At 40.3% G+C, this 19,866-nt stretch overlaps 1 protein-coding gene across 1 annotated transcript; it reads right to left on the reverse strand.

Annotated features, from left to right (window-relative positions):
* Positions 1-1,043: 1,043 nt before the first annotated feature.
* Positions 1,044-18,897, reverse strand: si:rp71-46j2.7 (uncharacterized). Its single transcript, XM_004545890.6, has 16 exons — positions 18,556-18,897; positions 18,111-18,207; positions 16,028-16,241; positions 15,601-15,743; positions 13,158-13,332; positions 12,951-13,006; positions 11,909-12,105; positions 11,703-11,813; positions 11,423-11,548; positions 7,479-7,577; positions 7,236-7,391; positions 4,285-4,873; positions 2,239-2,302; positions 1,972-2,150; positions 1,796-1,884; positions 1,044-1,679 (listed from the first exon to the last, which is right to left on the reverse strand). The coding sequence occupies exons 1-16, from the start codon at positions 18,739-18,741 to the stop codon at positions 1,581-1,583; spliced, it is 2,580 nt and encodes an 859-aa protein (XP_004545947.3). The 5' UTR covers positions 18,742-18,897; the 3' UTR covers positions 1,044-1,580.
* Positions 18,898-19,866: the final 969 nt, after the last annotated feature.

Raw genomic sequence — 19,866 nt, forward strand, 5'->3', positions numbered from 1 at the left:
CAGCAGTTTCTGAAATACTCCAACCAGCCTGTCCATCACCAACATCTATGCCACGTTCAAATTCACTTAATCACCTTTCTTCCGCTCGACGCTCAGTTTGACCATGTGTATGTCCATAATTTCACAGAGTTGCTGCCATGTAATAAAGTGGCCAGTGAGTATGTTTCAATATAATGTTAATGCTTATGTCTGCTAAATTACTCCCCCTGACCCATAATGTAATGTCCATTATTTAACGTATTTATATCCCAGAAAATGTATTTGTCTGGGATATAAATATGTCCTACATTTTAATAGATTGTTGTGGCCTGAAAATTCACAGACACTGAAGTTGGTATGATCCCCCTGCAAGACAGTCTTTAGTTTTTTGTGTCAGTCAAAGTGAATTAATAAACAAGTTGATGGTCTGGGAAAGAATTCACTTGCATATTCGTCATAAGATTATGTTGACTTCTCGTTGATCACCTGAGGCTGATAATAGGATTAAATCAGATTTAAGTTTTCTTGTGGAAATGAGAGTTTGGTTCAGTGGTGTTGCTACCTGACTCGAGTAGGAGAATGAAAAAAATTAATGTTACACTGGCCATAATCTCCCTTGTGTGACCTGGACCAGAATAATCCTGTCATGTACAATTTTCATCTAGTAACATCGGGTTTGTTTCGTTCTTTTAATTAGAACTGAAAACAAAAGCATTTCCCATTTTTAAAGATCTGAATTGGCCTAATTTTTTAAGACCGTACCAGTTATTATATCAAACATGTAGACCCCGCTAAACATTCCCCGCTGGGAATGAAATAAATAAATGGTGTCTGCACGTTAACAAGGTATTTTAATCCAGTGAATTTATAACCGTAATTATTTTCATACACCTCACACTTCACTAACGCGATTTCCCTTAGAGGATTAACCCATTTAAACCGCATGAATCATCTTTTACTCAGGTTTTGCTTCAAAGAAAATGTGCTGCTGGTATCAGAAACAAATTTAGAGCTCACATTTACACAGTTTCAGTCTAATTTTAAGTTATACACAAAGACGGATATAACCTTTATTAAAATATTTTATTTGGAACAATTCACATTTGCATAATTTCAAGTTTCCACTGACAGCTGTGCCGGCAGCGGTTTGACACATTTAGGCAATTTTAAATTGTGACATGTTTTGTTTTCACAATAGTTGAAAAAAAGTTAACTCTAACAGAGTATAAACCATACAGAAACTCTCAAAGTGAAAACATTTTTTGAAAAACAATTATTAAATCATGCAGAGTGAAATTCAACCTGTAAATATAACGTATAGGCCACTTTCTTCTCTTGAGGTCAACAATAAAAGTTAAGTTGGCTCCCACAAAGAATGTTTTCCAGTACACACCAGTCACAATTCATTAACCTGACATGTGAAGGTATACAAAAGCAGTTCACAATACAAAATATTCACAGTACTTTTGAAGTAAAAATTATATACGTATGCAAAGGCTGCGAAACATGTGGTCTCAAACATTTTAAGGCACTTTAAGATGATTAATAAATAACTGGATACTTTAAAAACTTCAGCACAGGTAAAAACAGGCGGTCACCGATCAGCTGGTGGAGCCGGTCACTTTTTGCAGAACAGCAGCACTCTCATTCAGTGAAAACTCACTGGGGAGAAATTCTCTCAACAGAAATGACAGGAGCATCTGTTACGGGAGTGGAGACGTGAGAAAGAACAAAGATTTACGTGCAACATACAGTGAAAAGTGAGAATTTGATACAAAAAATGAGGTGTGCTGAAAAAGGAAGTTTGGATACTCACGTAAACCAGGGTTTTGTTTTCCTCTCTGTCCTGGAAAAGATTGAACACAGACTCCATGTCCGTCTTCTTCAGGAACAAAACATTTGAATCTATGGCAAAGACAAAAAAACAAAAAAAACTTTAGATGGATTATTAAGTGCCAAATCAACTGCTGCACTGCAAAGAGGTGTTGTTACATTTGGCATTGATGAGGTTATGCGCTCGATCCCTGGTCTCGTCCTTCTCCTCATCGGTACGAGGAGGATGAGGCGTTGGTGGAGGAGACTCTGGCCACAGTTTGCTGCGCAGGTTGTCGATGTACGAAGCCATCTGCGCCTGTGTTGGGTTCACCTTTCTTAGGAACGAGTTCACTTTCCTGGAGAAAAATATGCAAAACTCATGAGTCATTCATAGACCGGGATATAACAATGTTTGACCTGTGGGAGCGCGCTGGTGCCACTTACTTTTTCAGAATGGGCATAAAAGGTTTCAGAACAGTGTCGAAGATATTTATGAGGAAGGAGTTTCCTGTAAGAGAAATAAGAGTGTTAGTGTCATCTTAGAGTAGCACTATGTTGCATGTTTTTAGCTTGTCTTAACTTTACTTATTTCAGGAAAACAAAAAAAAAAAAAAAAAAGGGCCAGTATTATTAGCCCCCCTGCTGCTGTGCAGAGACAGGCTTTACCTTTGTAATTCTCAGTGCTTATAAAGTCAAGTTAAAAATGAAGGTTATCTTCCAATTTACACACAGTATGAAAAACTTCTTCAAAGATTTGAGCTGTCATTTGAGAAAGCACTGTGCCAAAAACAAAAGAAATCAGTTTGGACTTGAGAAAAAGAATTGTTGATGCTCACAAAGCAGGGGATGGATATACAAAGTTATCACAGCATTTCCACATGTCAAGAACTGGTGCGAGAAGTATCATCAAGAAACTCAATAAGCCACACAATAAAGAACAAACCTGCCAGAGATGGGAAGAGTGTGGAAAGGAAACTAGTGAGCGATGTGACTAAAGAACAACTGTCATGACTTGGCCAATATGGGAACTGTAGGCTTAAAGAAGACCAAGGTTTTTGCAGGAGAAACAACTTCAAGCCAGACTAAAGTAAGCTTAAGGACAACCTGGAGAAAGATTATCTATACTGGAAGTTTGTCCTGTAGACAGATGAAGTGAAACTAGAGCCATTTGAACAAACAGATGCTGCTTATGTTTGGAGAAACACAGCAGAGGTGTACAAGCCGAAGAACACAGAACCCACAGTGAAATAGTGGTGGGAGTATAACGGTGCCCGAATGCTGAAACTGGGAATCTGGTCAAGGTGGAAGGAATCGTAAAGAAGGATGGATATGTGAATAATTCTGACAGAAAACCTCAAGCAGTCAGCAGCAAAACTGGGTGTGGGTTATTGCTTTGTCTTCCAACATGACAGTAACCAGTCGTGTCCCATTAAATTGGATGACTAAAAGATCATAAAATCTGGAAGAACTAAAGAGATGAAGAAGAATGGGCTGCGACTGCTCAGGAGACGCATGCAAGACTTGTTGAAAACTGTCAACGACGGCAGGCTGTCCAACAAAAACCAATCACAACTGACTGTTGGCATCAGTGGGGTTAATCATTTGGCCCCTGGTAGTTTGTCTTTTATTTCTGTGTGCAAAGTAAAAATAATGTAATCATCTAAAATAAAACTTTGATGTTTACCTGTGCTAAAAACATTCCTCACTCTGTTTAACACCTCTTGGGGAATACTGTCATAGGTGGGCTAATAATTCTGTTCATCTGCACATCAAGCTGTAGCTGCACAGATGGACGTCTGCATAACATGAGGTACAACACCACTGTAAAGCCCAGAGGCAAATCTCCAATTTGTAGGTTTAAGCTATAAAAATAAAATTGGCTTGTTAACTCTCTCAAAGTGCCAAATTATAAAAAAGATACAATGTAATCCAATTTAAGTGTCAAAACATATCAAATAGAATAGATGTTCTGAACTACCACAGCTTTTATCATAAAGAATATAAACAGACATTTTTCTGCCTTTGAGCTTGTTGCAGTTTATTTCAGTACTGGGGGGGGGGGGGGGGGGGGGGCTTTCATGATTGTGAGGTTTGCCTGAGGTTGATAAATCATCACAGCGAACATCAAGGCTGCACTTTTGTCTAAGACTTCTTTTGTGACCTGCACGATTTTAATCTGCACCGTCGAAGCAAAAAGGTTTTTATTTTTGCAGAAAATCTTTTGAGAACATAATGCGGCTGCCAGCTGTCAGCCCTTCATTGTGTGAGAGAGTGAATACACCACTCTTGGGCTTTTAAAAACAAGCCATGCTCTCACCTTAAAATACCACGTGACAGTTCACACAGACCAAATACTCACTACAAAGGATTAACTTTCTCAGGCAAGTTTCAAGTCTCTACAGGTTAATTTTGTTCTTGTACTGAAATGAACCAAAGCAGTGAGTGAAGTATACATGACAGTACAAAGTGGCTTTAAACATTAAAACAAACCGGATATTTCTTTCAGCAGATCAAATATGGCTTTGGTCGCCTCCGGCTGTTCCCTGTTGACTTGGTTCTTTAGAGCCTGGGAGTTGTCCCCTCTCTGCAGTGTAGCCTGTGCCTCCTTTCCTTTCGCCTTGTACAGTCCTCCGGACCTAAAACACGTTTTCTCCCTTTTATTGGACCTCGCACTGAAGTGAAGCCACGACGAGCCCTCTGGACCCTCCCGCTGCAAGCCCAAGTCGGGCACATCTTCCGCACTGCCGTTTTTTGTTGAGGCCAGAGACTCGTGTGATCTATATCGGCCAAATCCTTTGAAGAGTGTTTTAAAGTGAGAGGTTAAGGGATTATCAGAATCCTCGTTTTTTTCTTGGGAGCCATTTTCATTTGAGGACTTTGAGTCAACAGAAGGCTGTGGATTAATGTCAGTCTCCTCAGGCAGTTCTAAAGGGGAATCGTACTGGGAGATAATAATAGATGGAAGAGTTTGACTGGGGACATCAGAGGCACTGTGGTTCTCCAAAGACTGAGCTGTTGATTCTAGTTGCAGAGATGACATTGTGTTTTCATCTGGGGCTCCGGGCTGCATGCTCGAGTTCTGCAAAGTAAACAAAACAATCTCTTTGTGAAGGCTGTCCCTGAGGCACTGGCCTTTCTGACTGTACTCCACGACAGAGCTGAGACTAAATGAATCCATACGTTTGCTCACTAAGAAATATTTAAAGGGGAATTACATCACGTCTACATGATGTTTCTTGTTACATGAAATGCTGTACATCATTTCTGCAGCTCTAGAAGAAGTCTACAACATTTTCTCAGTTTGACCTTTAGACAGATGCTACCAACATGCATTTGCAGGCTATCAAGTTGAATTATGTGAACCAGCAGACCAAAATTCAACTTCACTATGGGTGTATGTGCACTAGCTATGGGTACCACTGTACATCACTACTTCCCTACTGACCTGCTTTACCTTCCCCAAAAGATCCTCCCAATAAGCATTCTGCAGATAATTCCCACACTTAGAATGACCAAAGTTTACAACGCTGTCACTGGGTTTTGGGTCATATTGAACAAAACAAAGTCAGTTTATATAGTTTAAGTCCTCAAGGTTTTCTAGTCCTTTAGAAATCTTTTCACAACTACAGGTATTGCCCCCTGATGGCCATTAAAAAGAATGCAGGTTTAAGGTTCTTCCACGTTGCTTTGAGGGACTTCTTTTCACACCTTGAAGCTATACCACATTTTACCCGTCGGTAGTCAATTCCCATCTTTTCAAAAGGTTTTACATTTTTAAAACTGCATAGCATTTTTGTTTTCCTCTTTTGTGACAACTATACTGGGAATTTATTTCCAATTCGCTCCATAAAAGTGGAGAAGCTGAAGCCTACACCAGCTGTCATAGGACAAGAGGCAGAGCCCAGCCTGGGCAGTCTCCATTCTATTACAGGGGTCAGAGAGACAACCAACCATTCAAGTGGATTTTATAGTCCAGCAGATGTAGCACGTTCACTGTCCACTAGCTGGGGATGGCCCGTCTGCCTACAAATAGCTCTGTTGCCAGATAGACACTGTACAGTGTGTGGTACAACCGGCCCGTGGATCACGGTTGCTTGTGCTGTTGTTCGTCAGTCAGCCAGCGTTGATGAGGCAAAATTATAAACACACAAAGAACTGAAGTGAAACTGTGTGGTAAACTGTCCACAGCAGGCAGTGGCTGTGCTTTTTATGCCAAATCTTTTGGTCTTCAATCTGGAGTTGTGCTTCACACCTACAGTCAATAACACCGGCCCTGTGGGAGTAAGCTGGAGTAGCTGCAGAAAACCCATGCAAGCCTTTTAGTTTAATTCATTTTAAATTATGGCAGTGGCTACTGATCTCTACCCACTGCCAATTTCCAAATGTGGCAATATAATTATAATTTATAAACCAACTGTACACGAGCAATAACGGCACCTGTAGATATCAGAGCAAATATCACCATCTATAAATGTCCATCTGATGTTCAATGAAAAGGAAAGCTAATATTGCAAAGAAATCAAAAGGATGTTTTTAAAGTTGTTAAGATGGTATTTTTTTCTTCCACACTTTCTCTTGGAGCCAGAGGTTACAACCATTAGCACCACTTTCTTATAACAAAAAGTAAAAAAAAAAAAAAGCAGCTAAAAATCAATAAAAACTGTTCTTAACTGTTTCTAAAGCTTCCCATCGTATCAGATTTAACTTCTGTTTTGAGTTTGCAATTTAGAAATTAATTTAAATATCCTTAAAAAGACAGAAGGTAGAAATGAATAGTTTCGCACTACAAGAGAGACGCCGATTCTGGTTATTGTTTTATTGATTCTAAAATAAATTTGTCTAAATAAATGTTGAACGCAGCAGCACTACAGTAAGTCCAACAGAAGCAGTCATACAATCAGACAAGTTATACATAGGCCAAGAGTTTATCAAAATGATCCAAATTACTTTTTTTTTGGAAACGGTGGTCACCTTTGCTTAAAATAATCTCTCTTTGCACAGGAAATCAGTGTGTGCATCTGTGTCTACAACTGAAATCAGGTCAATATTAACCAGGAAGTCACTCTGAGCGACGTTTACAGCTGACAGTTTGAGTAATCATTTTTTCTTTTGCTTTCTCCGAAATATAAGTGTCTAATGGCAGGTTTAGACTACCCCAAATTTTTGTTTAGTTAGTTGGTCATATACCTCTCATCCCATGACAGCTGGGCTGAAGATCACCAGGGCACAATCAATCAGGTGTGCCCAGAAACTGATGTGGCATACTCCACAAGTCTGTCTGCTTCTGTGCTCTTATCCCATCTGACAGTTTTTCAACATTACGAGATTTCAGAAACCTCGATGAAATCATTCTTAATATTACCAGAACTAAAAGCAAAACTCCGTTACCTTGGAAACACTCTAAAATGACTAGTTGATTACAAGTGGCAGTGAAACATTACCTCATCTTCTTCGTAGCTGGGAGTGAGGAAGTAAGCCAAGCCGCTGAGCAGGCCCCAAACGCCTCCATGTTTCTCCTCATTCAGGAGTTTGTCAAGCGGGCAGAGGAACTGAAATACTGGTTGAGTGTGGCCGATCAGATTATCGGAAACCAGTTCCTGGGAAGGAAAATGACACATTGTTAAGACATGACACACTTTAAGTGTTTATCTATCAACATATCCGAGCCTTGTGATCTCTCTCACTTGCAGGAAGTGCTCCACTGATACTCTTGCTTCTTCTTTAACTTTATCGTTGACCTCCATGTCCTCCAGCACCAAGACCCCAGGTAGGCTGGTGGAGTCCTGGATAAAGACAAGGAAAAAAAAACCATAATTAAAAGCCTAAAGCTGACCTAAGAGACCTTAATCAGTTTTTACAGTTGAAGGCTTAGAACTGTAACAGGTGGTCATCAAAGCGCTGTGTTCACCTGTGAACTCCTCGTACGTGATGAGGATTTGTGCAAGCTCAGGCATCTGAAGTTTCTTATCTTTAGCACGTTATGATGTTGCCTAGTAACTACCTAACAACGTGCTAAACAACTCATCTGTAGCATCTATGCACCTTAGAAAAGCATCCGTATCATTTTGATATCAGTATAACAACATTTCATTTACATCCACAAAGCTTCAGTTACATGATGTTGGAATCACCTCTGACTAATGATAATAATTAAAATAATAATAGTGTAGAATGGGCAAATACTAGTCAATATAACTGAAAACATTTCTCAATGTTTCATGCTGACATTTCGGCTGCTGGGAACGTCTCGTAATGAATACAGACTGAAAAAGCGCGCGTGGCATTTCAAAATAATAGGTCACTCATTTAATTCTTAGGAAATGCAGTCTCACTATACTGCTACCAAGAAGTTAATACATGCACTGTTGTTCACACCAGCTCCACCTCAACTCTTGAGTCAATGCTTCCCTGAATGTAAATGAAAATGCCAAAATTATCAAGTCTTTCATGAGATAACACTAATGTTACATTTACAATGTAAAGATGAAATATAATTAAAACATAAGAGCATGGTGTGCTTATTTTGTATTTTATTTCTCTTTTTTTTTATTTTTATGTGACGAAGACCTTTTTATTGCCTATGCACACCGCAGCGGTGGCACTCCTAGCATCCTAACCTGTAGAAACCACCAGCAAAGTCTGTCTACACTATTCTATGTCCACATATACACAGAGTCAGAATCCATCCTATGTAAACAAAAAAAAAAAAAAAAAAAGTGCATTTTAAAGCTGATCTGAATTTAACATGAGGCTTCACTTACATCTTCCCAAGTTGCACTGTTTTTGGTACAAGACTGAAACTTTTCTAAACCAGCATAGGGAGAAAGGACGACTTAAAATGGGTAGAAGTTTTATTTGGAATGAAAACTTGTCCTTTAGACATTTGATTTGAGGACATAGCTTGCCTTCTCATCGCTCACTGACAAGCACTTTTTAAAAACCAAGTGACAGACACTAATTGAAAAGGTGATTGACGTCCCCTCACTTCTGTATCATTATCTCGTTTGCTTGCATGCAACTTGGACATGATCATCCATCCACCTTAAATCCACCACCTTAAATCCACCACAGTGCCTACACAAGGAGACACAGATTCTCTCACAGTCACATCTAGTCAAATCACCATGTCTTTGGACTGTGGGAGGAAGCTCAAATATCCAGAGGAAAACCACGCAGGCACATGGGAGGATTGCACCAGGAACATTCTTGCTCTGAAGTGACGGTGCTAAACATTGCTTCACAGTGCCTCCCTGCATGCGAAGTCAATGACTCAGATAATCATTCAATTCACAGAGGATCAAGCCAATAATTGATTTCATTCAACAAGACTCTCCGTAGCTCCCCAAACACAGTTCAGCTTAGTGAAAGGAAGGGAAATAAATCCAGTGACAAGTAAATCTAGGTAAGGTAACTTTATTTATACCCATACGCAAGGTAAATTTGCTTTACAGAAAAATGATAGCATTTGGCATCCCTTCAAAAACAGACATACCTAATAAATATAAACCTCACTGTAGCACATATATAGTAATTTAACGTTTCGAATCAAAAACTGTTCTTATTTAATTCAGTAACAGCAACAGGGACAAAGCTGTTTTTATAACGCTTTGTCCTGAGGAAAGAAGCTGAAATTCACCCCGTAGAGGATGGGAACCATTTTTAAGGATTTATAAAGCCTGTTTAGAGTACAGGGAGGCTAAACAAGACTGTGGCTCACCTATCAGATTCAGTAAGTTTTTCTCTGTGACAGAGGTCTGACCAACCCATGCCACCAAACAAAGGATAAAACAGACTCAACAAAAGAACGATAAAACGAAGCTAAAAAAAATTTTGGCCAATGTGGAAATGAGCAAGTTTCCTGAGGCAGTGAAGGTGCTGGTGACCCTTTTTACAAACTGTTTTGCAATTCTGATCAAAATTCAGTTTTTCATTGATTATGGTGCCAAGATATTTATATGATTGTACTTGCTCTATTTTCTAACCTTTAATTAAAGTGACTCGTACCCATTTTGTTGTTTCCTAAAATCAATAACCATATCTTTTGTTTTAGATACGTTCAACTGGAGATAAGACTCCTCACACCACTGAACAAAGTCATCAATGGCTGGACCGTGGTTAGTTTCACCCTCTTTCAGTAAGCTGACAATAACAGAGTCCTCTGCATATTTAATGATGGCCCTGTTTTCATATCTGCTCTGACACACGTTTGTATAGAGAATGAATGATAAGGGTGATAAGACGCACCCTTGAGGAGATCCTGTGGAGGAGAACACTGAGTCCGACAGATCCCCATTTATTCTCACTCTTTGTGACCTGTCAGTTAAAAAATAAAATAAAATCCAGCCCACCAGGTTTTTCTTGATTTCAAACGGTTCTAAAAGTCTAAGTGTAGTGTGTCATTTTTACCACTTTTAGGAGGACCAAAAAAGTAGTTGTGGTTGTGATTTTCCTTCTTCCTCAGTTAATGGCTTTAACATAATGACAGGGAGGAATGAAATTCAGCTAATACTTTATTCTATTTATGATAACTACACATTGAGCAATTCGTTACATAAATCTGTTTAACTGCTTCTTAGTACAAATATCTAATCGGCCAATCACATGGCAGTCGATGCACGTAGACATAGTCAAGACAATCTGCTGTAGTTCAAACCGAGGATCAGAATGAGAAAGAAAGGCAATTTAACAGTCTTTGAATTTGGAATTTGTCAGTTTTTTGGTGACAGATGGGCTGATCTGAATATTTCAGACACTGCTGCTCTCCTGTGAATTTTCCCACAACCATCTCTAGTGTTCAAAGGAAAAAGAAAATATCCACTCAGCATCAGCTCTCTGGGTGAAAATGTCTTGATGATGCCAGTGGCCAAAGGAGAATGGCCAGACTGTTTGAGTTTATAGGAACGTAAAGTTACAACCAAGGCATGCAGAGTAGCATCTCTGAACAAGCAACATGCAGATAAACTACAGCAGCAGAAGACCACACTGGGTTTCAATCATTTCTGCTAAGGGAACTCGGGCTACAAGTCCCGCAGCCCCACCAAAAAAGGAAAACAGCGACTGGGAAAGCACTGCCTGCTCTTATGAGTCCTTTTCTGCTGCAACTTCTGGATGGCATGGATCCATCCTTACCTTGAATCAACGGTTCAGGCTAGTGGTGCTGCTGTAATGGTGCTGAGATGCACTTTACACATAATCTTCTGATAGTACACCACATTACAAAGCTCAAATCATCTCAAACTGGTTTAGTGTAGCTTGCCATCACCAGTGTGTGAATGTGTGTGTGAATGGGTGGATGACTGGATGTGTAAAGCGCTATACAAATACAGGCCATTTATAGTGAACACAACAATGGCCTCCACAATCTCCAGATGTCAATCCAGTATGGGCACCCTTCGGATGTGGTGGAATGGAAGATTGACATGATTAATGTGCACCCAACCGCAGGAACTGTGTGATGCCATCGTGTCAGTGTGGACCAAAACCTTTGATTTTTGGGGTTTTCTCTGTAAAATTGTAGCGTCTTGTACCTTACAATATAACTGTGCAAATCAGAAGTCAACAAACCAGTTTAAGGGAGAAAACTGGGAACAAAGATACAACAAAACAGAACTTTCATTTGTCCTTTTACCTGCCATCTGTTGCTGAAGTGTACAATATCCATGTAGCTCTTCTTGATGTCCCATTGGAGGTTCTCAGGACTGTCTTTTTCCTCCAGGTGAACAGTGAAGATTAGCTTCTCATCCTCCCAGTCAGCCTACAATGTAGTAAACTACTGTTAAAAAAAAAAAAATCCAGCTCAAAACTTTAACATGTCACCCAAGGACATTGTGCTTGCTATTACAAGGCCTCTGCAGACAGATAACAAGCCTCCAGGACTTTCCACACTGTCACTGATATTTATAACTCACATTCGGGATGCTGACAGCCCAGCGGCCAACGCGCCACATCTCATATGACAGCTTGAATTCGATCATGTCCTCCTGAACGGCTGTCAGGTAGTCCTCCAGATCACCATCTTCCTAATTTCGTATGGCCAAAAGCAGTAATGAATCTGTTATGTCTGGCAAATTATTGTCTTCATTTTATAACACTGCATTATATGAAGCAGCCTTACCCCGTCAGAGTCTTCCTCCTCCTGGCTGCGAATGGAGCCCTCCCTGCTGCTGACATTGTCATCGCTGGACAAGTCTCCCCTGTAGGCTGTGATCTTCAGCAACCGCTCCTGCTCCATCTTTTTCATCTTCTTTTTCTTGGCTTTCTTTAACTTTATCTTGTGCACAAACTTTGACCATCCTTCCTTTAACTTGTTGCCTAAAATAGAAAAGAAAAAAGCCCAAAACACATACATTACATTGCGAGAGAGACATCTTTATTTTCACTCACATTTATACTCAAATTATGTCCCCCTCTCGAATATGCATTTGTATACAATAACGAACTCTCGATAATGAACACCACTTTGGCTGAAAAACAGGAATACACTTGCATTGTGAGGAAGTGTAGCAACAGTGGGTGGTGAGACAATGTGAGAGAAAAAGTAGTCTCAAAACAGCACGTGCTCAGTTAGGCATGACAGCAGGCAAGCATGATCAGCCTTTCAATTTTATGATCTATGTGACAGCATAACAATTAATAAAAATCACATCAGACTGAAATAAATGTCAGAGATTATAACAGATGAGTGTTTCTGATGCAACCATTGGAGAAGATTTGTATATTTATCATATCACAAGGTTCATTATCCTGACATAATCCATTCTTATTAAGACATCATTACTGTTGGATTGATCAGAGTTGCATGAAGACATGGCAGGAATTATTTGGCATTCTGCTTGAGGTTTGTGTAATTAGCCTTCTGGACACACAAGCAAGATAAACAGGGGACTAATTCTGCACTGAAAGGGAGGCTGGTAAAGGAAATCAACATGTCACATAGCTCGCAACACATTCATCAAACAGTTGTAGTACAAGACATTGCACAAGCGCGGTCATCTAGCCTCAGAACACCCACCACCCACTCCATCTGCCTTCTCCCTCAAGTTTAAAATGTTTTCTTGCTGGTAAAAGGATAAAACTAGAAACCGCATGTACCATTTCCCACAGTTTCACAGAGCTTTGGATTGAATAAGCTGCTACAATTCGATCACTAAACACACCTTTCCCTTTACCCTTGGTCCTGGTGCCGTCTGAATTCCCTGTGCCGTGCGAGCTCCTGCGGGGGGAGAGAAGAAAAAAAAAAAGCCACCAAACAAATCCAGGTCAATTCCAATTTCAGACGCAGAAGGTGGCAGTTACAGTCATTGCTTTGAGGCTCACTACGGTTCAGTCAAGTCAGCGGGGTGCAAAAGATGACAGCCACTCACACATCACTATCTCCCCCCTCGCCTTTGCTCTCCTGTGAAGCCAGAGAGGCTTTTTCAGTGTCTGATCCATAGAGCTCCTCCACTGAGTTTTTGGATGTCACGATGGCAAGCTGGCTCACCACTAGCTGGTTCAGATTGTCGGGGTCAGACAGCCATGCAACCAAATGTCCCAATCCTGAGAAAACAGCCAACATTAATACACGGTCCTGTTTGAATCACTAATATTGCTATTTGATCAGTAATTGTAGCTCCAACAGTTAAATGACTGGCTAAATGTACTGGGAAATGCACTCATTTTTTGGTGAGAAGCCCGAAATCCCTGCAATATGCCTGAATAAATAACACTTAACAGTGGCCTCCTGGTTAGTTGTTAGTTTAGTGTAATCCTGCAAGGTTGTGTTACCTACGCCTCATAGCTCTTGAGGTGGCTGGCAAGTTGCTGCCAGGAAAACTGAGTTGATGGGCAGCATCCTCAACTGTTTAAAAACCTCTAAATTCAGCCTTGAGTTATGGCGGCTCGAGTCAGATTGCATTTTTTGCTAAGCAGGTCCCACAAGAGTAGCAACTGTCACAGCCTGTTGGCGACTCTCCAGTTAGCTTTGCAGCATCGCAGTAACCTAGGACTCCCACGCAGGCGTTTAAGACAAAACATTCACCGTTTAACACTGCACTTAAACTGCTTTGCAAATTACATGCAACTTGACTTTTTAGGGGTTTTGTTCCAACCGCTGTATGAGTTTGTTGTATTCATTCAAAGGTTTTTTGCTGTTATGTAGCCTCGATTAAAAGGCTTTTTCATTTAAAATATAAATTTGCCTTTTCTCATTATGAAAGCTTGTAAGACAAAAACAAATCATTTATATGTTAATTAATCTGCTTTTGTGGTTTGAACACCCTTCAGTTTGTGTTTTGATGGGGAGCTACCACTGAGTTACCCACAAAGCCTAAAAACCTGGATTATCAGTAAACAAACTAAATCAGCCAACTTTTGAGAGCATGTAAGGAATTAAAAAGCGTACCCCCCCCACACACACACACCCACTCAGTTTCCACTTGGAAGTGTTGAAATCTAGATTTCTATCCATCTATTTCCTTAACTACTCGTTCAATTTATGGTAGTATGGGGTGCTAGAAAATAGAGGGCTACAGTCTTTTCTGTTAGTTTCCTTTTCATATGAAAGAGTGCCTGACACCCACCCTCTACTTGTCCAGTTTACTCATTTTTATTATTATTTATTTATTTATTATTATTTTTTTAACTAAAGACACTGCACAGCATGCCAAAATATGTTGCCAAATTTGAATTCTTTGAGAATCACCTTGTTGTTGCTGTCAAACTGTGTTGTCTTTGGGGTTTTTCATAAATTCAGCAAAAGAAATGGGAACAAATGACGAGTTTTTGTCACATGCTGTTAGCAACAAAGTCCCTGAAAGCACAATTCAAAATGGGTTCTTTGCAAAGTTGCCTGTTCATACAACACTGGTTCATCCCTTGAGTTAGGTCTTTGGAATGGAGCTTTAACCAGACTATCAGTAAAACAAGAAAAGTAATGACCCAACTGATCAGCAACCTGATTATTCTAGTTACCAAATACTGTAGGTGTATTTCTCAGAGGTAATTCTGGTGGTACTTTACTTAAGCATGTATGTATTGCACGTGCAAGCGTTGAGGTTTGGTGATAATCCAAAGGAGAAGCAGTAACAAAGCCACTTGCACCTTCAAAATAGCCAGCAGAAAAGCAGCGCTAGACACACCCCTGATACTTATGCATACAGACCCTACAATCCCCATAAAAGAAGCACGTGTCATGCACACTTCGGATTTTACACATATTATGCAAGATACAACATGCTGGTTCCAGCTTTATATTTAAGACAGTGCTCGCATAAAACTTGCAATAAGAGAAAATTAAAGCATTTCCTCAAAATATTAAGTGTTTAAAGGTGTCACATCAACTCCTCTGTGAAATGAATAACTGGAATTGATAAAACAAACCATATTGCTAGAGTAAATGAGTATTCAGAATTTTTACTGCAACACTGAAGCTACAAATAACATTGCCAACTACTCCAAATCTTTTAGTTACAGATCTATGAGCAGTTGCCAGAAATTAGCACTTTCTAACCACCAAACAGCACAGCTGTAAAAATCACTTATTGTCACTGAACAACATGCGTAATTGCAAAAACCTACCCCACAGCAAGTCTCTCTCCGGATGAAGCATTTCATCTGTTACTATAAAAATGACAAAACCCTGAGGGGGGGATTGGCAGATCACTGCAGAAGGAGCCTTCTTTTTATGTAACCTAAGATTCATGTCTAAGCTCTACAATGCCACTGACAATAAGGGATTACACACAACTCGCACTCCTCAAAGAATTCATGTGAGGCTTAGTCCTTATATAAGACTGTTGCTGCAGAGATGATTTAATGCTTCCTTACCCTTTAAGGCAATGATCTCATTTAAGGCACAGCGGTTGACTTCTTGGCCCCAGAGAGATTTGGGGAAAAGGTTACATACCAGAGCATCAGAGAGCTCTCGGAGAACTGCAATCTCCTTTGCTCTGGACCTAAACAAGAGCTGTCTGAAAGAGAAAGCAAAAGAACAAGAACAGCAACTATGAGTAAGTGCTCAGTGTTTATCGCCACAAGTGCGTGATCATAATCTTAATTCTGATGTGGCACACTACTCTTAAAACTATGTGCCTTAGGAAAAATGCATAATCGCAAGGTACAGTAAAAAGTAAATTATTCATAGGTGATAAAAAACACTGGAGGTATTTATAGAGTTCTCAAATGTTACTGAGTGCAAAGAAGCAACAGCATGAATTCTGAATCCTATTAAATAAAAGAAAGTGTAAAGCTTCACCTGTCAGACTGCTTCGCGTTATGCAAGTGCTGGGTCAAAATCCGAATGGAGCCCACGACTGCGTGGGAGACATCAAAGTCTTTGGCCCTTTCAATGATGCGGTCGATTACAAAGTCGAATTCCCTGCTGAGAACCTGGTGCAGGGGCTGCTGCTCGCACGACTCGGGGACGGTGTACCAAGGCAGGACGAGCTGAGCGTAGGCGCATTCAAACACTGCGAGGACAGCAGGCACACAGCAAGTCAGTCACAAAGGAAAGTTACATTCACACTGTGCTCCCATGCTCACCTCCTGAGCATCAAATTCAACAACTGCGCTGACTTTTAAGCTTTTTTTATTTATTTATTTTTTAAAGAAAAATTCAAGCTCCCACTTCTGAAGTCCAGAATTATTTATATAAATCTTGGCACACATTTCCGCGACGAGATTTTGAAGACCAGGCCATCTGGAGTTCAGCTACTCAGCTGTGAATTCACTTAGCAGGTTTTTTGCTGTTGTTTTCTTGATATTAGCACAACTTCAGTTTTATTTCACAGATACGCTGAGAAACATCAAATACAATGTTAATGTGGGGCTGTTACAGTTTCTCATTTAATTTGCAGGGATATTTGAGAATTATTCATATTTAGCAATTAACTGGCCACTTCATTAGTTACACCCTGCTAGTACTCCTTTTGCATTATGAACAGCCATATTTCTTTTTTGCACAGATTCCACAACTTGCTGAAACAGTCCTCAGAGATTTTAATCGTATTGACATGATAGCATCACACCACAGCTGCAAATTTGTCTGCCTTACATCTATGATGTGAAGCTACCATCAGAAGATGGGCACACTGTGATCATAAAAGGGTGGACATCGTTAGCAACTATACTCAGATAAGCCGTAGCATTTCAACAATACTCAGTTGGTACTAAGAGCGCTAAAATGTGCCAAGAAAATATCCCCTACACAATTACATCGTCAACACCACCCAGAACTGTTGATACTCGGCAGGATGAATCCACGCTTTCATGTTGTTTACTCCAAACTCTGACTCGAACTTCTCCTCTGACCTCTAGCATCAACAAAGCATTTTAAGCCCAGGGAACCGCTGCTCACTGGATATTTTTTCTTCAGACCATTTTCTGTAAACTCTTAACAGAGCTGTGAAAACCCCAGTAAATGCGCAGTTTGCGAAATACTCAGACCAACTCATGTAGCACCAAAACCTTATGTCACATTCAACGAAATTTAAAGTCACCTTTCTTCCCATTCCTCATGCCTACTTCAAATGTCACCAGGTCACCTTGATTTGTATGCATTGCTAAATATACAGAGTTGCTGCCATGCGATTTGGCCAATTAGATTTTTGAATTAGGGGCAGCTAAACGGGTGCACCAATCAAACTTCCAGGTGGGTGCATATTTAATGTACAAGACACCTGCAAACTATCTGGCATTTTTCTATTTTGTTTGTATAAAAATGAAACAAGATTTATGCAAAATTAAAAAGTGTTCTTATTAAATATTCTAGAGTGACTTTAGATATGTTTGTGGTGCCCAATAGATACAGACATAAGCTCCAAATGGTAGACAGCATATTCATTTGTATCATTATAAAAACAGGAAGAAGAAAAAGAAGCTATATTATCTTTTTACTTTGTCACAGGTTTGCAGATCTCTGCAGGAAGAGGAAAAACTGTTTAAAAACCTCATATGGTCTGGGCTTACCACAAACCAATTACCAGTGCTCAAAAGCGCATAAATAAACACAAAGCTTTATGAAAACCTCCATCTTATTTCCTGCTTAACAGCCACAGTGATGTGTAGCATACCCATCTGCTGTGGGTGTGCTGGTTAGCTTTTTCTTCCTTGAAATCCCTCCACATTCTGTGTAACAGGAGCTCCAGTTCCAGTCTGTGTCAACGCAAAACTGTTCTTTCCAACTATATCAAGTCAAAACAGAACTGAAAATCTGCTGAGACAGGCCCGACTTTGACCCCTCACTTTCGGTCCTCGTGTAAAGCACTGCTAACCTGCAATGACAGACACAGTCCCGTCCTCTACAGACAAATTACTCCACTGCAAAAGACATGCTTCACCTTGCTGCAAAGATCTCTTCACGTGTGGATACTGAGACTCCAGCGGCACAGCCAGGTCCGGTGTGTCTCCATCAATCAAGTCATCAACAACAGTTTCCTGGAAAACAGGAACACTGAATTAAAAGCCAGGGGCTATAAAATTGCAGCATTAAAGTGCAGGACTCTGGACACTTTCATTTTTAATGTACATTTTCAGAGTTCAGGTATGTGTGTAAACATGGGAGATGACCCACCTACGCTTTGGTGTGGTCTTTTGTTAAAATTATGAGTAAAACAAGCAACAACCCTCATTTCAACCCTCACCGGTGATTCATAGAAGGGTGATAAGGTGATACAAAATACCATCACGTGACTGTAAAACGCACCTCACGCTCACAATTGTAATTATTAACACTTCTACGGTGGTTTTGCAACTAGTTTTAACACAAACAACTGCGCAAACTACCTGAACTGGGTCGTCCTTCGCCTCTTCGTCCGTCTGTGTGCCGCTCTCTCGCCCGCTAACTGCAGACAGCAGCGGGGTGGAAATGCAAAGAAGAAAACATAAGTACTGAGTCAGTGTGCGTCCGCAGTCTGAGCAATACCAAACCAAGCCGAGGGTTATGGCGATGGAGAAGCGCCATAGATACATGTTCCTTCCTTAAAACAGGCTCTTTTTGCTCGTATCTGTCACTTCGAGCCTGACTGTGTTACATTCAGCCAGAGTAGGTTTGTTCGCCCACATCTTTTGCACGGACAAGAAGCGACTGTTTCCTCTTAGCGCGAAGTCACACAGCGGAAAAAGCGAACTTTATTGAACTGCTTTAAAGCTGCGCTGTGATTGGCTGGGGGCAGGCCCCGAGTGCCGACTAGTTAATTGTATGAGGGTGCCATCTACAGGCGACACCTTTACCTGACAGCGAGAGTGGCACAATACGACTCTATTCAAAATTATCCGTAAGCACCAAAACACGAGTTATTTACGAATATGATACTTGATTGGTGATTCCCTCCTTTGTTCATTAACTCTAATCTTTCATTACCGTTTTTTGTTGTTGTTTTTTGTTTTTTTTGCTGGTTTATCTTAAATACTATTGCTTTGGCGAACCAACCAAAGCAGTGGACAGGCAGGGTGGAGGTCAGGGGTGATTTGTAACATAAAGACAGCAGCAGGAGTGAAAGGGAAGATTTAGAAGATAGTAGTGAGACCTAGTATGATGTATGGTTTAAAGAAGGTGGCACTGATGAAAAGGGTGCTGAAGATGGAGCTTCCAGGCAGGAGGAAAATAGAGGGGTCTCAGAGAAGGTTTGTAAAAGGAGAGCATGCGGAGGGTTGGTGTGATAGAAGAGGGTGTTAGGGACAGGGTGAGGCGGAGGCAAATGATCCACTGTGGTGACCCCTAGAAGGAGCACCCGAAAGAAGAAGTTTTGCTGGTGGATCTTAAGCTGCAAATCACACAGTACCTGAAGTACTCAGATAAAGTACTGTGAACTTGTACTTCAGTAAATGTAAATAATATTCAGATGCCTAAAAAGTATTATTCTAACAACACAGAAATGTTTCATTAAAGGTTAAAGTCCTCCAAATTTCCACTTTTATCAAATTAATCATGTGGACCATTCCATCTCAAATCAGCAAACTCTGACAACATTTTCTGCTCTAGGATCTCTGAGTTGCATGAACATGTTATGGTCCAGTGTTTGAACATATATAATGAGAGCTGGAAAATTTTAGCTTCATAAAGCAAATACTTAAATATTTTTTCAAACATCGAAA

This window comes from Maylandia zebra, linkage group LG2 (genome assembly GCF_041146795.1).
Source record: "Maylandia zebra isolate NMK-2024a linkage group LG2, Mzebra_GT3a, whole genome shotgun sequence".
NCBI classification, from domain to species: domain Eukaryota; kingdom Metazoa; phylum Chordata; class Actinopteri; order Cichliformes; family Cichlidae; genus Maylandia; species Maylandia zebra.

What these genes read in the sequence shown, in the direction of transcription:
- si:rp71-46j2.7 (XM_004545890.6), bottom strand. Translation starts at nt 18,741, where the DNA reads ATGTATCTATGGCGCTTCTCCATCGCCATAACCCTCGGCTTGGTTTGG. An exon ending in CGAAGGACGACCCAGTTCAG is followed by an intron (nt 18,208 to 18,555) that starts GTAGTTTGCGCA and finishes CCTGTTTTCCAG; the next exon opens with GAAACTGTTGTTGATGACTT. An exon ending in GGGCTGTCAGCATCCCGAAT is followed by an intron (nt 11,549 to 11,702) that starts GTGAGTTATAAA and finishes ACTACATTGTAG; the next exon opens with GCTGACTGGGAGGATGAGAA.